Source organism: Mustela nigripes, chromosome 6 (genome assembly GCF_022355385.1).
Source record: "Mustela nigripes isolate SB6536 chromosome 6, MUSNIG.SB6536, whole genome shotgun sequence".
Classification (NCBI taxonomy): Eukaryota; Metazoa; Chordata; class Mammalia; order Carnivora; family Mustelidae; genus Mustela; species Mustela nigripes.
In genome coordinates this window covers 93,175,480-93,190,935 of record NC_081562.1, presented here as the reverse complement: position 1 = coordinate 93,190,935, position 15,456 = coordinate 93,175,480, and the positions used below count along the sequence as shown (strand labels likewise).

At 48.2% G+C, this 15,456-nt stretch overlaps 1 protein-coding gene across 1 annotated transcript in view; it reads left to right on the top strand.

The window, feature by feature from the left end:
- The first annotated feature begins 202 nt into the window (after positions 1-202).
- LOC132020155 (uncharacterized) overlaps positions 203-15,456 on the top strand; it is a 19,920-nt gene continuing 4,666 nt past the window's right edge. The window contains exon 1 of the mRNA XM_059404278.1: positions 203-223. Coding sequence (XP_059260261.1) covers positions 203-223 — 21 coding nt within the window. The remainder of the gene's footprint in view (positions 224-15,456) is intronic.

Below are 15,456 nucleotides of genomic sequence, written 5' to 3'. Positions count from 1 at the left end.
CGTAGGGAGGCAAAGAGTGAAGGAGGAGTTCCAGGCAGAGAAAAAAGCACGCGTGAGGGTCTGGAGGCTGAGAAAGTGAGGCATATTCAGGGCACTCTGAGTCCTGCTGGAGAATAAAGGGGGAGAAGGTGGCTGGGACAGAGAGGAATGCCAGCAGACGGAGCTGGGCAGGTAGGCAAGTGCTAAGACCCTTGACCGCGCTATGGGTTTACACAGCTACCGGGTAGGGGAGTGGGATTTGGATTCTAAAGAGATTTGAAAAGAGAATGACATGAGACTTTTGTTTTGGGAAAAGGATTCTGGCCACAGAACGCAGAATGTGTTGGAGAGGTGCAGGATCCCAGAACTGGTCCTACCCATTTCCGCATCTCAGTGAATAGCGCCGTCACTCTCCATCCGTGGCAGTCCCTGGTGTCACTCACCTGACATGTCCAATTCCCCCCCTGCCAATCCCATGGTAGGACTGCATGTCCCTGCCCCCCTTGAAATGAGGGGAGGCCATGAGACTCGTTTTGGCTAAAGAACACTGAGTATTAAATTTTTTTTTAAGATTTTATTTATTTATTTGACAGTGAGCACAAGCAGGGGAAGCAGCAGGCAGAGGGAGAAGCAGGCTTCCCACTGAGCAGGAGCCCAACACAGGACTCAGTCCCAGAAACCTGAGATCATGACTTGAGTGAAAGGCAGATGCTTAACCAACTGAGCCACCGCGGCCCCACTGAGTTTTAATTTTAAAGGATTGGCCACATCCCCTTTTGCTGCCTTCAAGTGACTATGGAAGCATGTACTGAGACACAGCCTCTGTCACACTGGTCCCTGATAAGAGGAAACTCTCTTTACAATCTGTGATGGCTACACAGCAAGAATGAGAAGTAAACCTTTGCTATATTAAGCTACTGAGATTGGGAGCATGTTTGTTGCTACCATAGAGCATAACCCATGCTAACTGATGCACCACCCATTTGCCAAGCCATAAACCTGGGCATCACCACAGACTTCTCCCATGCTCTCATTTCCCACCTCCATGTCCTTCTGAGCCTACCCCTAAATATCTCTACAATTCATCCATTTCTCTGCATCCGCACTGCCACTGCCCTAGTTTAGAACTCCATCCTCTACTGCGTGGTCAACGGCCACCCTCCCCCAACTGCTCTTTTCCTCTAATCTTGTGTGATGCACTTACTTCTCCCCATACTTAAAGTATTCTTACTAAAACTCCAACTCAGTCCCAACACTCTCCTGCTTCAATCCTTCAGGTTTCCCATTTTCTTTAGAATAAAGTCAATATTCTTAATAAGGTTTTCCAGGTTCTGCATGATTTGGCCACTGTTTACCTCCAATCTCTCTCTCTCTCTCTCTCTCTCTCTCTCTCCTTCACACTTGAAATGATCCAACCTCCCTTCAGTGTTTTAAATTTGCTTGGCTCTTCATGAGTTTTCACACTTGCTCTTCCCTTTGTCTGAAACCTGTAAGCTTGGCTAATTCCTACCCAGTCCTCAGAGTCCAGCTTCTTCATCACTCCTTCCAGAAGTTTTCCCTGAGCCTCTGGTACTGGGGGGTGGGGGGGATTCCCTTCTGTGCACTCCTTTGTGCTTACAGCACCGTGAACTTTTCATAACACATCATTTATCTGGTATCCCTGTACTTAATAAAAGGTGAAGAGGTCATCATCATGGTCCTCAAGGAATGACTCTCTGTTCTAAGGGGGTGACGGTGGCAGCAAACAAGGACGAGGGCGCTAAGGGGAGCATTTAGAATGACTTCCAGGTTTCAGAACTGGGTAAGAGAGGGAGGCCAGTGTCACAATAAGGAGTTCAGATTCTGTTGTGCAGGTGGCAGGAGCTGCAGGAGACAACTTTAGACTAGCTCCACACTATGCGTCTGTGGCCCACCGTGGACTGGGCTGTGGCTGCAGCAAACAGACCCCCATGCACTGACAGCAGCCCCCCTCAGCAGCCACCGCATCTCCGGCTTTCTGCTGCATGAACCTGGTGCATTCCCTCAGCCAGCATGCAGAGCAGCCCAGAAATACAGGAGGGTGATGTTCCTGGCACAACCCTCCAGAAATGGGAGTGAGAGTCCACTGAATAGAAGGCCTAGCCTTCTGGGCTTCTGAGGGACAATTTGAGATACCTTCTACCTAGGAACTTCTCAGGTTATGGTCAGCCAGTTTGAGCTCCAGTTACCCACAGTGCTGACCAGCTCAGTAACACACTCTTCATGCTTTTGCTCCTTCCCTGCCTCACTCCCCTTGCTCCCCGATTACCCTCCAGATAAACTCCCTGAATGCCCCTATCATTCCCCAGATGAACTCCATGAACCCCTAATCACCCCCCAGACAAAACTCTCCAAACCCCTTGCTATCACTCCCCAGATAAACTCCCTGAACCCAGATCCAAACCTCACCCCCGGCTCTCATCCATACAGTAGCCACTGAAGATCGTCTGAAAGAGGAAACAGGGGACACAGGTTGAAGGGAAGCTGCCCGCACATAACCACCATGTTCGCTGTGTCACTGTGGGTCCCCATGGGGCCATAGGACTATGACCTCTGCTAAGCATACACAACCTTTCTGCCTTAATTCCCCACTGATTACCTCTCTCTCTTTGTCTCTCTCTCTCTCTGACATGCTTCATGGACACAGCACTTCCCTGGTTTTCCTCCTTCCTTCCTGGCTACTATTTTCAGTTTGCTTTGTAAAATTAAGTTGATGGTGTTGAAGATGGGTGATGGGCATGTAAGAGGATGTGGTAGTATTTTAAACTTGTGTATGTTCTACACTTTCTAGAACCACTTTTTTAAGAATAACTTTGGGGTCTCCTGGGTGGCTCAGGTGGTTGAACATCTGCCTTCGGCCGGGTCATGATCCCAGGGTCCTGGGATCGAGCCCCACTTGAGCCCTGCATCCAGCTCCCTGCTCAGTAGGGGGGGTCTGCTTCTCCTTCTCCCTCTCCCACTCCCTCTGCTTCTGCTTTCTCTCTGTGTCAAATAAATAAATAAAATCTTTTTTAAAAAATATGGGGCACCTGGGTGGCTCAGTGGGTTGAGCCGCTGCCTTCGGCTCAGGTCATGATCTCAGGGTCCTGGGATCGAGTCCCGCGTCGGGCTCTCTGCTCTGCAGGGAGCCTGCTTCCTTCTCTCTCTCTCTCTGCCTGCCTCTCCATCTACTTGTGATTTCTCTCTGTCAAGTGAATAAATAAAATCTTTAAAAAAAAAATAAAAGAAGAAGAACTTTGAAATGGAGTTTTTTTCCAATGCCAAGTTCTCTTTCTCCATCGTCCTCAGTTCTCAAATGTGTGCAAAAGCCTAAGTAAGCATCCCTTGGGGATTTGATGAAAACTTGCTCACGTTGCTGTACTTGACCTGGCTCCTGCCATTTTTCAGGTCTTCTCGCACACACCAGGCTACCTTGTGCTGACCTTGCTCCCACCACACTGGCCTTCCTTCTCATCCTCAAGCGCACTCATAAGTTTGTGGCCTTCACACTTGCACAGCCGCAGATGACAGACACCACAACATGTGGACCTCATTTTATTGCACTTGGCTTTGCTGCACCTGGCTCAGATGGTTGTGGCGTTTTTTACAAATTGAAGGTTTGTGGCAAACCCACATCAAGCAAGCCTGTTGGTGTTGTTTATCCACTTCGTGTCTCTGTGTCACATTTTGGTTTGTCATGATGATCTGTGCTCAGTGATCTTGGATGTGTTATTGTGATTGTTCAGGGGTGCCATAAACTGCAACTATATAAGACGGCAAACTTGCAGCACCTGGGTGGCTCAGCCGTTAGGCATCTGCCTTCAGCTCGGTCATAATCCCAGGGTTCTGGGATCGAACCCTAGGGTTCTGGGATCGAACCCTAGGGGCTCCATGCTCAGCAGGTAGCCTGCCTCTCCCTCTCCCACTATCCCTGCTTGTGTTCCCTCTCTCATGCTTGCTCTCTGTCAAATAAATAAATAAAATCTTAAAAAAAAAAAAAAAAGATGGCAAACGTAATAAAAGTTGTGTGTGTTCTTGACTGCTCCACTGTCTGGCCGTTCTCCGGTCTCTCACCCTCTCCTCCAGCCTCCATATTCCCTGAGATACAACAATATTGAAATCAGACCAATGAATAACCCTGCAATGGCCTCGCGGTGTTCTAGTGCAAGAAAGAGTCACGTGTCTCTCACTTTACATCAAAAGCTAGAGATGACTGAGCTTAGTGAGGAAGTCTGGTCAAATGCCACGATGGGCTACAAGCTAGCCTCTTACTCTAAAGAGTTAGCCGAGTTGTGAAGGCAAGGAAAAGTCCCTGAGGGAAATTAGATGTGCTACTCCCGTGAATATACAAATGGTAGGAATGGGTAACAGCCTTATGGCTGATAATGGAGAAAGCTTGGTGGTTTAGATAGAAGATCAAACCGGCCACAACATTCCCTTAATCCAAAGCATAATTAAGAGCAAGGGCCTAAGTCTCGTCAATTCCATGAAGGCTGAGAGAGATAAGGAAGCTGCAGAAGAGTTGGAAGCTAGCAGAGGTTGGTTCATGAGGCCCAAGGAAAGAAGCCGTCTCTGTAACATCAAAGCACAAGGTGAAGCAGCGAGTGCTGATGGGGAAGTTGCTGCAAGTTATCTAGAAGATCCGCTTAAGACCATTAATGAAGGGGGCTACACTAAAGAACAGATTTTCAATGTAGACAAAACAGCCTTTATAAGAAGATGCTATCTAGACTTTCATAGCTTAAGAGGAAAAGTCAATGCCTGGCTTCAAAGGACAGAATGACTCTGGTTGGAGCCAATGCAGTTGATGACTTGAAGTTGAAGCCAGTGCTCCCTGACCGTTCTGAAAATTCCAGAGCCCTGAAGAGTTATGCTGAATCCACTCTGCCTGTGCTCTGTAAATGGAACAGCAAGGCCTAAATGACAGCACGCCTATTTATAACATGGTCTAGTGACTATTTTAAGCCCACTGTTGAGACTTACTTCTCAGAAAAGAAGATTCCTTTCAAAATATTACCCTCATTGACAATGCACCTGGTCACCCAAGAGCTCTGACGGGGATTCGCAATGAGGTTAATGTTGTTTTCGTGCCTGCTAACACAACGTACACTCTGCAGCCCATGGATCAAGGAGTCATCTGGGCTTTCAAGTCTTATTACTTGAGAAATACATTTGAGGTGTTTGTATTTTATTTATTTATTTGACAGAGAGACATACTGAGAGGGGGAACACAAGCAGGGGAAGCGGGAGAGAGAGAGGCAGGCTTCCTGTTGGGCAGGCAGCCCAATGTGGGGCTCTGTCCCAGAACCCTGGGATTATCACCTGAGCCAAAGGCAGACGCTTAATGACTGAGCCACCCAGGCGCCCCTAAGAAATACATTTTGAAAGGCTATAGTTCCCATAGATAGTGACTTCTCTCATGGATCTGGGCCAAGTAAATTGAAAACCTTCTGGAAAGGATTAATCACTCTAGATGCCATTAAGAACAGTCATGATGCATGAGAAGTCAAAATATCAACATGAACAGAAGTTTAGGAGAAGTTGGTTCCAGCTCTCAAGGACAGCTTTGAGAGGTTCAAGACCAGTGGAGGAAGTCACTGAGGATGTGATGGAAATAGCAAGAGAACTAGAATTAGAAGTGGAGCCTGAAGATGGGACTGAGTTGTTGCAATTTTATGATAAAACTTCCCTGGATGAGGAATTGCTTCTTACAGATGAACTAAGAAAGTGGTTTCTTGAGATGGAATCTACTCCTGGTGAAGATGCTGTGAAGACTGTGGAATAAGATAGTTGAAGAGACTTAGAATATCGCATCAACTTGGTTGGTCAAGCAGTAGCAGGCTTGAGAGGATAGACTCAAACTTGGAAAGAAGTCTGACTTTGGGTAAAACGCTATCAAGCAGCATTACATGCTACAGAGAAATCATCCATAAAAGGAAAAGTCAAATGATGCAACAAACCTTATTATTGTCTCATTTTACCATTTACCAAATTACCATAGCCATCCTAACCTTCAGCACTCACCAACCTGATCTGTCAGCAGCCATAAACATTAAAGCAAGACCCTCCACCAGCAAAAAGATTATGATTTGCCTAAAGTTCAGATGATGGCTAGCATTTTGTAGCAATGAAGTAATTTCTTTAAAGATTTTGTGTATTTATTTGATAGAGAGAGACACAGCAAGAGAGGGAACACAACTAGTGGGAGTGGGAGAGGGAGAGGCAGGCTTCCAGCTGAATAGGGAACCCGATGCCGGGCTCAATCCCAGGGATCATGACCTGGGATCATGACCTGAGCTGAAGGCAGACAGTTAATGACTTGAGCCACCCAGGCACCCAGCAATAAAATATTTTTAATTAAGGTAAATACATCAGGTTTTTAAAAAACATAATCTTATCGCACACTTAATAGACTACAGTATAGTGTAAACACAACTTTAATATGCATTGGGAAATAAAATAATTCATTTGACTCACTTTATTGTGGTATTCCCTTTTTGCAATATTCTTTTTACTAAGGTGGTCTGGACCTGAACCAGCAATATCTCCGAGGTATGCCTGTACTAGATCTCTGCTCAAATGCTACCCCTGTAAGCAGTCACTGTAAAATAGTGCAAACACATGCACACACAAACTCTGTCACATTGACCTGTTTCATTGTCTGTGTAACGCTGATCACTATCTAAAATTATCTGGTTTACTTACCTATTTGAATTTTGCTTATTAGCTCTCCACATTGTCTAGCACTCCTAGAAGGTGAGTTCCTATTTACTGCTTTATCCCAACTCCTGGCATATTCAAACTGCGCAATAAATATTTGCTAGATAGATAAATAGATGTAAGCCTGCAGAACTCAGGAGAGAAAGTTGGGGAGTGGGGGTGGATTTGGGAGCTGGCATCACAATAGAAACAGATGAAACCATTTCATGAATTGATTTGCCCAGCAAGAGTGGGCAGAAGTGGGGAAGACCAGAATAGAATCCAGGAGACTATCCACAGAGTGGAAAAAGGAAAAGAAGCCTGGGAAGGAAATCAAAAAGACATGGTCAGAGAGGCTGCAGAGAAGTATTGGAAGGAGACCAGAAGAGAGTTCAGGAGCAGGAAGTAGGGGACAACACAGCAAAGAAGGAATTAGATGAAATGTGCCCAATTTCTGGCCATTGAGAAGTCACCGGTGAACATCCAGTTCCAATATAATTAGGGGCCACTGGCAACCAATGAAAGTCATTAGATAAATGCCCTGGCCTCCTGCCATTTGGAGGGACAATTCTGATGTCCCTCAGTGGACATCCAGCAGGATCGAGCCCCAGTGGAACAAGTTCAGAAATGCACCCTTTGTTGGCTTGTCTTTCTCTCCTGTTTCATCCTCTCTGCATTGTCTCTCCTGCTCCTTGGGGTCCCCTCCCACATAAATTATCAGCATTTGAGTCCTCTCTCAGTCTCTGCTTTCGGGGAGATCCAAATTAGGAGAGACTAGGTGCATTTCTCATCTCTCTCTGTTTTTCAGGGATGGAATGGGACTTCCCCTTACAGCTCATCATCTGGAACTAGACTGTGTGCCCACGTGTGAACTAATCATAACCACAAGGGAAGGGAATTATTGTGACTGCCTTAGACCAGTATTGATCCATCGCCTGGGGCTGGGCATACCATCCATTGAGAATATCCAAGCCAGATTCCAGCTCTATCTCCAAACCATCACAGTTTCATGACTAATGCATGTGGGGGCCCCCTCGCAAGAATGGGACACATCCCCTACACATCCCTGTCTATACCCATCCCAACCACAGACTGCCAGGTACTCAGTTCATGCCTCTGCTCTGCACGGCACCATGCCGAGTGCCAGGGACTGAAATGCAAAGACCATAAAATAGAATTCCTTACCCCCAGGGCTGTATTATCCAGACATGTTACATATACAGGATGATAAGGCAAAACTTTTCAGAGAATAATATTCAGAGAATAACAGCACAGTTGATTCCAAATCAGAGAGGGAAGCAGTATTAGTCAGGATAGACCAGGTTATGCTGAAGAAACAAATAACCCCTCAGACTAATTTATTCCACACTACATAGACCTCGTGGTGGACAGGAGTTTCTAGTCCGTGGCATCATGCTCAAGCCAGAACCCAGCCCGAGGGAGCAGCTGATATCTGGATATTGCTGAGCCAGAGAGAAGGAGAGCTCCAGAGGGTTTTGAATTAGCAACTGAATTCTTGGCCCAGGAATGAAATGTATGACTTCCATGTATAACTCATTGGCTGAAACTGGTCACATGGCCCCATCCATCCTCAGAAAGCCAGGAAGTGAGATTCTACCAGAAGATATGCCAGAAGGCAGAGAGGCAGAGATATCTGGTGAAGAGTGTAAAGACTTCCAGAAAGCATGAAGATGAATAACGTTTGAACTGAGCCTCGAAAAATACTTTAGTCTTCAATAAATGAAGCTAGGGTCAAGGGAGAGGACCCACCGAATAGAGAGCCGTGTAAGAGAAGTTCTGGAGGTCAGAGAATGCCTGACCAGTGTGAGCACAGCCAGGCTTCATGAGAGGGTGACGACTATACCAGAATAGGAACTGGGCAGGAACGCTGAGTTTACTCAGTGAAATCATAAAATCATAAGGATTTTAGACTATAATAGATGACTGGCAATAAGGTGCTTCCAAAAGGTTTTTAAGCAAGGAGGTAACTTGATCTGATTCGTGTTTTAGGAAGGTAGCTTGGTGGCAGAATGGGAAGGAGATTGGAAGGGAGAGAGACCCAAGTCTGGGAGGCGATCGGAGGCTGTCGTCACAGACAGTCCAGGCACGGATAAGGCGGCAGGAGCCGAGGGCGGGGCTGGGAGGATGCCGAGGAAGAAACAGATGGGAGAAGACACTTCCCGTCTAGAAAGGATCACTGCCTTTTTTTTTTTTTTTTTTTAATGAAAATATTCAAACATATACAAGATGAGAGAAAGTAGTTTAACAAAACCCCATCTACCATTACCCAGCTTCAGTTGTTTATCCACATGGCCAATACCCACCCCCTCCTCGCTCTACTCCACAGCATGACTTTAAAGCAAATCCCAATCGCTGTTTCGCTTAATCTGTCATTTCTTCTGTATGTGTCCTAAAAGATAAAGACTTTTTAACTGCAATCACAATACCATTATTACAGCTAAAAAATAATGACAATTACTTCATGTTACCAAATACCCAGCCATTAGCCCCATTTCTGTACTAGTCTCTTAGTTTTTCCCAGTTGGTTTGTTCAAATCAGGATCCACACATCCCATTTGGTTCTCCCTCTTTCTCTCTCATGTCATTTACTCGTTGAAGATTCTGGGTCATCTCTCCTCTGGAATTTCCCCAATTCTGGATTTTGCCATCTCCCCTTGCCTGCTGACATTTAACATGCTTATCTTCCTCCTGCATTTCCGGTGAACTGGTGGCTGGATCTGAACTTTCCCTCTGAACAGAAGCAGAGGGAGGAGAAGGGAAGGGGAAAGAGGGCCATTACTGACACAACAACTACCATTTGCCAGGCACCATGTGGATTCCGAGTTAAGAGGATCTAATCAAGCCCTTACCACAACTCTTTGAGGCAAGAGCGCATGATCACTGTTTTGTCAGACGAGGAAACTGGGATGGAGGAAAAGCAACCTGCCCAAGCTCACAAAGCCAAAAGAAGAGGGAGATGGGGTCGGAACCTAGTTCTGTCTGACCCTAAGCCCCTTCTCTTTCCATGGCTGTGGCGGAGAGAAGGGACATGGCCCATGAGTGGCCATGCCAGGAAGGAAACCCAGCTCTCCTGACTCCCAAGACAGCTTCAATATATTAATAATAGACATTGCTACTTCCCACGTGGCACACATCCCAAGGACAGTAAATGATGCATCATTGTCCCCATTTTACAGATGGGAACACCAAAGTCCAGAAAGGGTGAGTAGCTTGCCCCGGACCCTGCAGTTGGTGCACAGAGCCAGGATGCACCCCCAGGTCTGCTGGACACCAGAGCCCATGCCTTGCACCACTGCCCTACGTGGCCTCTCCTTGTAGGTGGCTGTCATCTTCCTGGTGGCCATGGGAGGATGGGGTTGGATGCAGAGATGGGAAGGAGGAGGCTGGATTTTCTTGCTGGAGTTGGAAAAATGAGCTGTCACTGTTGACCCAGAGTGGATCTGTTTCTTCCTACCACATTCCCCAACCAAGCACAGCATCCACTCAACTCACAGCAGTGAGGCAGCGAGGGAGGGGCAGCCCACGCCCAGCCCCATCAATCTTGGTGGCAGGGACTCCCTCCTCTAGCTTTCTCAAGAGGCCACACTCCCTGCTGCAACAGGGCAAGAATCCAGGAGGACCGCACTCTGAGGGGAGACAGAGGCAAGTCTCCCCCTGTTCGGAAGCCCTATAGCAGCTCTTCCTCCTCAGAGCCGCAGGGACAATTGCAGAGAAAAACCAGGACATTCCCCCCCACCAGGATATTTTGTATGCTTTGCACTTGCTGCTGTGTTTCCTTCATCTAAAAGCTCTAAAATTTCAAATAAAAAGGTACAATGAAAGCAGCAGCAGGATAAATAGCCCCAGTGATCTGAGCCGAAACCCTGGAAGCTTTATTCACATCTTTAGAAAAACTCTGAAGGCTCCTAGTAGCAGCTACAGTACAAAGCCTCACACTTTAATTCTAAGGCTGCCAGAAATAGGTCTGTCAGGCCTGAAATATCACTGCATTTCATTACTCTTAAATGTGCATTACCATCTCTGCCTCATTACCAGCTGGGGGGTATTCTCCAGACCAACTCCAGAGAGAACCGGGAAGCTAGGAGCCATGGGGAAGGGGAGAGGCTGAGCTGGGCCAAGAACACGGGAATGGGAGGGGAGACCGCGAAGTCTCCCGAGGCCTGGGGACTAGCGGGAGCCCCACAGACATGGGGGATCAGCTATTAACACGTCCCCAATGGGCAGGCCCTCAGGAGAGTCTGATGTCACCAGCTCAGGCAACGAAGCCAGAAAGAGACAAGGAAGAGGCAGGACTGCTGGGGTGGCGGGGAGGATAGTCTCTGAGCAAAGAATGGGGTCCGAAGAAGTGGTGGGTAAAGGGCACGAAGGCCTTCGTGCCTGGCGGCAGGTAGGAGCCAGTCAAAAGCAAATTAGGCCGGCAAGACCTGGGGAGTCTCCAGTCGCAGGCACAAAGCAGCCAGGGAAAGATCCTGGAAGGAGCTGGAGCTGGAGGGTTGGAAGTTTGGAGCCCAGAGCAATCTGCATGTTTACAATAAAACTGACACCCAGGGCAGCTCTGAATAATTCAGTAGGCGCTGTGATCTCCTTACAGTGCTGGTCCCTAGGGTACAAAGGGAAAGGGGCGGCTAGCCCAGGCCGGCTGCCTTCTCCTGGCTCTCTGAAAGGGCGTGACAGATGGGCCTGTGCTGGCCACCACCCAGTCACGCTTTGCACGGTGATTGGTTTTCAAAGGAGGACAGGGTTTGTGAATGGAGCCAGCTTGTTGCTTGCTGCCTTCAAATGGACGCTGCTGGGTCGCGTGGCCAGCCTGGGCCCCCTTGTGAATGGGGCATCACCAGTGGGTGGTGAACAAGCCAGCGGTGGCTTCCCATCCCCTCCCCCTGTCACGGCTGAGGCTGAGGTGAGGGGAAGAGGGAAAAGTGCCCCTGACCCTTCTCTAAGCTGACAGGTTTAACTCTCTGTTGGTCCTCCTCTGTGCTAGCCCTTTGCATCGGTTAGAATCAAATTCAGCTGCATAAAGTAAAAAAAAAAAAAACAAAACACTGAAACAAGACGGCTGTTTACGTTTCCCTCATGTAAAGAAGTCTGAATACAATTGGCACAGACCTAGTTTGTAAGTTCCAGCAGTACCATCAGAGACAGGGACCTCCTGCATCTTGTGGCTCTGCCATCCTCACTCTTCACGTGCCACTCCTGGCCCAACGCGGCTGCTCACACTCCAATAGTATGTCCACATTCCAGCCATCAGGAAAAAAGAAAATGGGAAGAAGGAACCCAGGGTACATGCAAGCCATCTTTGGCAATCTCCCAGAAGCTGCCACACAAAAGCTTGCACTTCATAGACCACAACTTAGATGGTTACACCTAGCTGCCGGAGCAGCTGGGAAATGTATTGTTTGGTGTACCTGGCCATGTGTTTGCTGGCAGAAAATTCTCCACGGTTCTAGTCCATTTCTTCACGTCTTACAATTGAAACACTGACTAGTCCTTAGTTCCAGCCCATCCTTTCCGGGATCGTGGACATCCACAGAAGGCATATGGTGCCTCCCTCCAGAGCAAAGGACAGGCATTCTGCCCATTATAAAAGATTCGGTTTCCCCACGTTTGCATCCCTCACCTGAAATACAGCCCACGTGTGTACAGACCTCATCTGGGCCCCTCTGTGAAGCCTTCGGGGAACTGAGGCTGCCGCTGTTCTTCTGCTTCTGCCGAGAACAACAAAACGTCCCTCATCTCTGGCCCAGGAGCCTCAGCTCCTGCCAGCAGCTAGGACGTGGGCCAGTTTGTTAGCTTATAAATAGGACAAAATCACAGATATTCACAATTCTTGACAGTGTCCAGCTACAAATCAGGGTTTCCGCCAGGATAGTTCCTAAAAGTTTGCCACAAGTCCCTTCCCAGCGACTTGAACTGTGCCCACAGGTGTTTTCTGGTGCCTCTGCACCTCCCACAACCAGAGGGAGCGCTCTTCAGGCGAACTTCAGCCACTTCCAGAATCCCAGCAGGTCCTGAAATGCCCAAAGGCAGGGGAGCCACCGCACCTGCTCACCTCTTCACCTCTGAGTGTTTATTCCGGGCCCCATGGACCGCCCGGTCCCCACCTAGTCAGTCCCCACATTAGATGGTGCTGAGACCTCCTCTGGCTTCTCCATCTGGAGTGACTCAGTGACCTACTCCTCAGTTCCCGGAACCAAACCGCACCCCTTCTCTTTCCCCACCCATCTCTTCCAGATCCCCCCCTCCACTCCCCACTTTCCAACCAAGGTCTCCCAGGTCAGATCCCCCTAGTACAACAACCCTCAGCTGGCCCATTCTGCAACTGCCCCTGTGGCCCCAGACGGGCCTCCTCTGGGCAAGGAGGCGGGGGCCTGGCCAGGCCCACCCTCACCCTCACCCCCACTCGACACGCTCATGTGTGCATGCACCTCCCACCACCCCGCCCCATCCCTCTCCTCTTCATCCTGCAAACCAGAACTCCTTCTAAATTCACCCTAACTCCTCTTACCCCTTACCCTACTCAACTATCCAATCACTGGTGGAGCCCTGCCTCTAAGTCTCTCTGGTGTCTGTCCCCTCCACCCCAAGTCCACTGCCCTGTTTCAGACCCCGTTACCTCTCACCAAGAGTCCAGGCTCCAAAGAGGAACGCAAGTGACCATTCTAAGAAGTAATGAGCTCCTTGCCCTCACTAGCCACCAAACCAAGTTTAAACTCCTAACTGCGGAACCTAAGACCTGATTGTTCTATTTATCCAGCTTGTCTCTCTCCTGCCACCTCCTACACATCCCCATGCTCCAGGCACACCGGGCTACTCCGCAGATCCGACAAGCTTAGAGGCATCTGCACTCTCACACCTGCTTTCACGTCTGCTGGGAGGGCCCTTCTCTCCTCTCCTTGACCACTTCCTCAGCACCTACCAATTTCTATCCATCTTTCAAGACCCAACTCAAGCATGACCTCAGGAGTTGTCCCAATGTGCCTCCACCATCCAAGCGACCAGGCTCTGTCCCTAAGTGTGTATGCACATTGTTGCTATAAAGACATGTCCCCTGATTATTAGTTCACATTGCCTGCCTCTTCCTCCAGACCATAAGATCTTAGAGAGCAAGGATCAGAACTGTTCAACTTTGTGACTCAACCAGGCTCGATAAATCCTTGTCAACTGAGTAAACGAATTGTCCCTCACTTCAATCATCTCCAGTCCCAAGGCTAGCTCATCGGTGTGCTGTGAGCAAGTAACATAGCCCCAAAGAGAATCCTCAGCTGCTTCCCTGAGGGTTTCAGGCTAGGAGAGGATTCCAGGATGGGGGAAAAGGAGAGGGCGGCTGTGCAGAAGTGAACAGGGTCTAACCCTCATGAAGACCAGCAATGAGGGGCACAGGGAAGAGACAGGTCCCAGAGGAAATACAGACCCGGGTCAGATCATCTGGAGCAGCATGTCCATCTCCTTTCTGATATAAGCATGGTGGGGGTAGAGGGGCAGGACCCAGGGCAGGCCTCTGGGTCTAGATTTGTACCAGATGCTCCCAGAGCCAGCAAGCCGACTCAGAAGGAATCCCTTAATATCACTCTCAGGAAATCCAGGGCTCAAGGTGTTTCCTAGGCCCCCAAGACAGGAAGCTCAGTCCCGTGCCAGGGACTCTGCCTCCTGCATCATTGCCCTACATGACGAGAGGAGAGAGACCCTACATGATGAGATCTGGATTACACATTAAAAGGCTTCCAGCCCAAAATGCAAGGAGATATCCCAGACCGGGTCTTGGAACAGAAAAAGGATATGAGTGGAAAAACATGAAATCCAAGAAAAGTATGTTGTCTGGTTAATAGTATGGCACCAATGTTAATTCATTTTTGACAAATGCACCAGGGTAATGTAAGATACTATCTTTGGGGGAAGCTGGGTGAAGAGTATATGGGAACTCTTTATACTATCTTTGCAACTTTTCTGTAAACCTAAAATTATTCCAAATGAACTAAAATAAAACACACACACACAGAGAGACTTTTAAAATGTAAGCTCAAGTTTTAAGAAGCAGGAAGAGAAAGAAAGCATGAGTTTCAATGGAAGGTAAAGGAGCGAGAAGGAAGGATACATATTTCATTCTTAAGAATCTGAAGACCTGGACTATAGTCATTCATCCACTCAACAAATACTTACTGAGCATCTACTATGTACCAAGCATTGTTTTCAGAGCCCCGGATACTGCAGTAAACAAAACAGGCAAATCCCCACTGGAGCTTGTATTTAAGTGGGTTGTGAGCTTAATAGTATCTCCTCCCACTCTAGCTCCAGCACTCAGCTCCTTAGTGGCGAAAGCTGAGCCAGTTCCTGGTCACATTACCGGGCAGGAAGGGCTTTGCTTGACCTGAGAGCTCAGCAGACCTGAGGTGGCTCCCGAGAGGGTTCCCCATTGGGCTAAATCCTTCTGGGCTTCTAACTAGTCATGAAATTAGAAGTCTGGGCTTTCGAGTTCCTAAAATAAGGGAAATAGTAAGAAATCCCTGAAATACGTTGAAACTCAGTAGGCATGAGAGTGTATTTCAAGTGCCTTACTAATACGACTGCTGTAAATATTCACATTCAGGCCAAGAACTGGGTTAGAACCTCTCTCTGTAGTTACTCCAAACCCTCCTCTCTCCGTCGTCAAAAAATCCTCAGAATTGGAGCAGAAACTCGAAGCAAACTTTACTGTTCTCCGCGTGCAGAATGCCAGACCGGGAGGTCAGTGGGCACCAGCAGTTCCACCATCAAGGCCAGGGT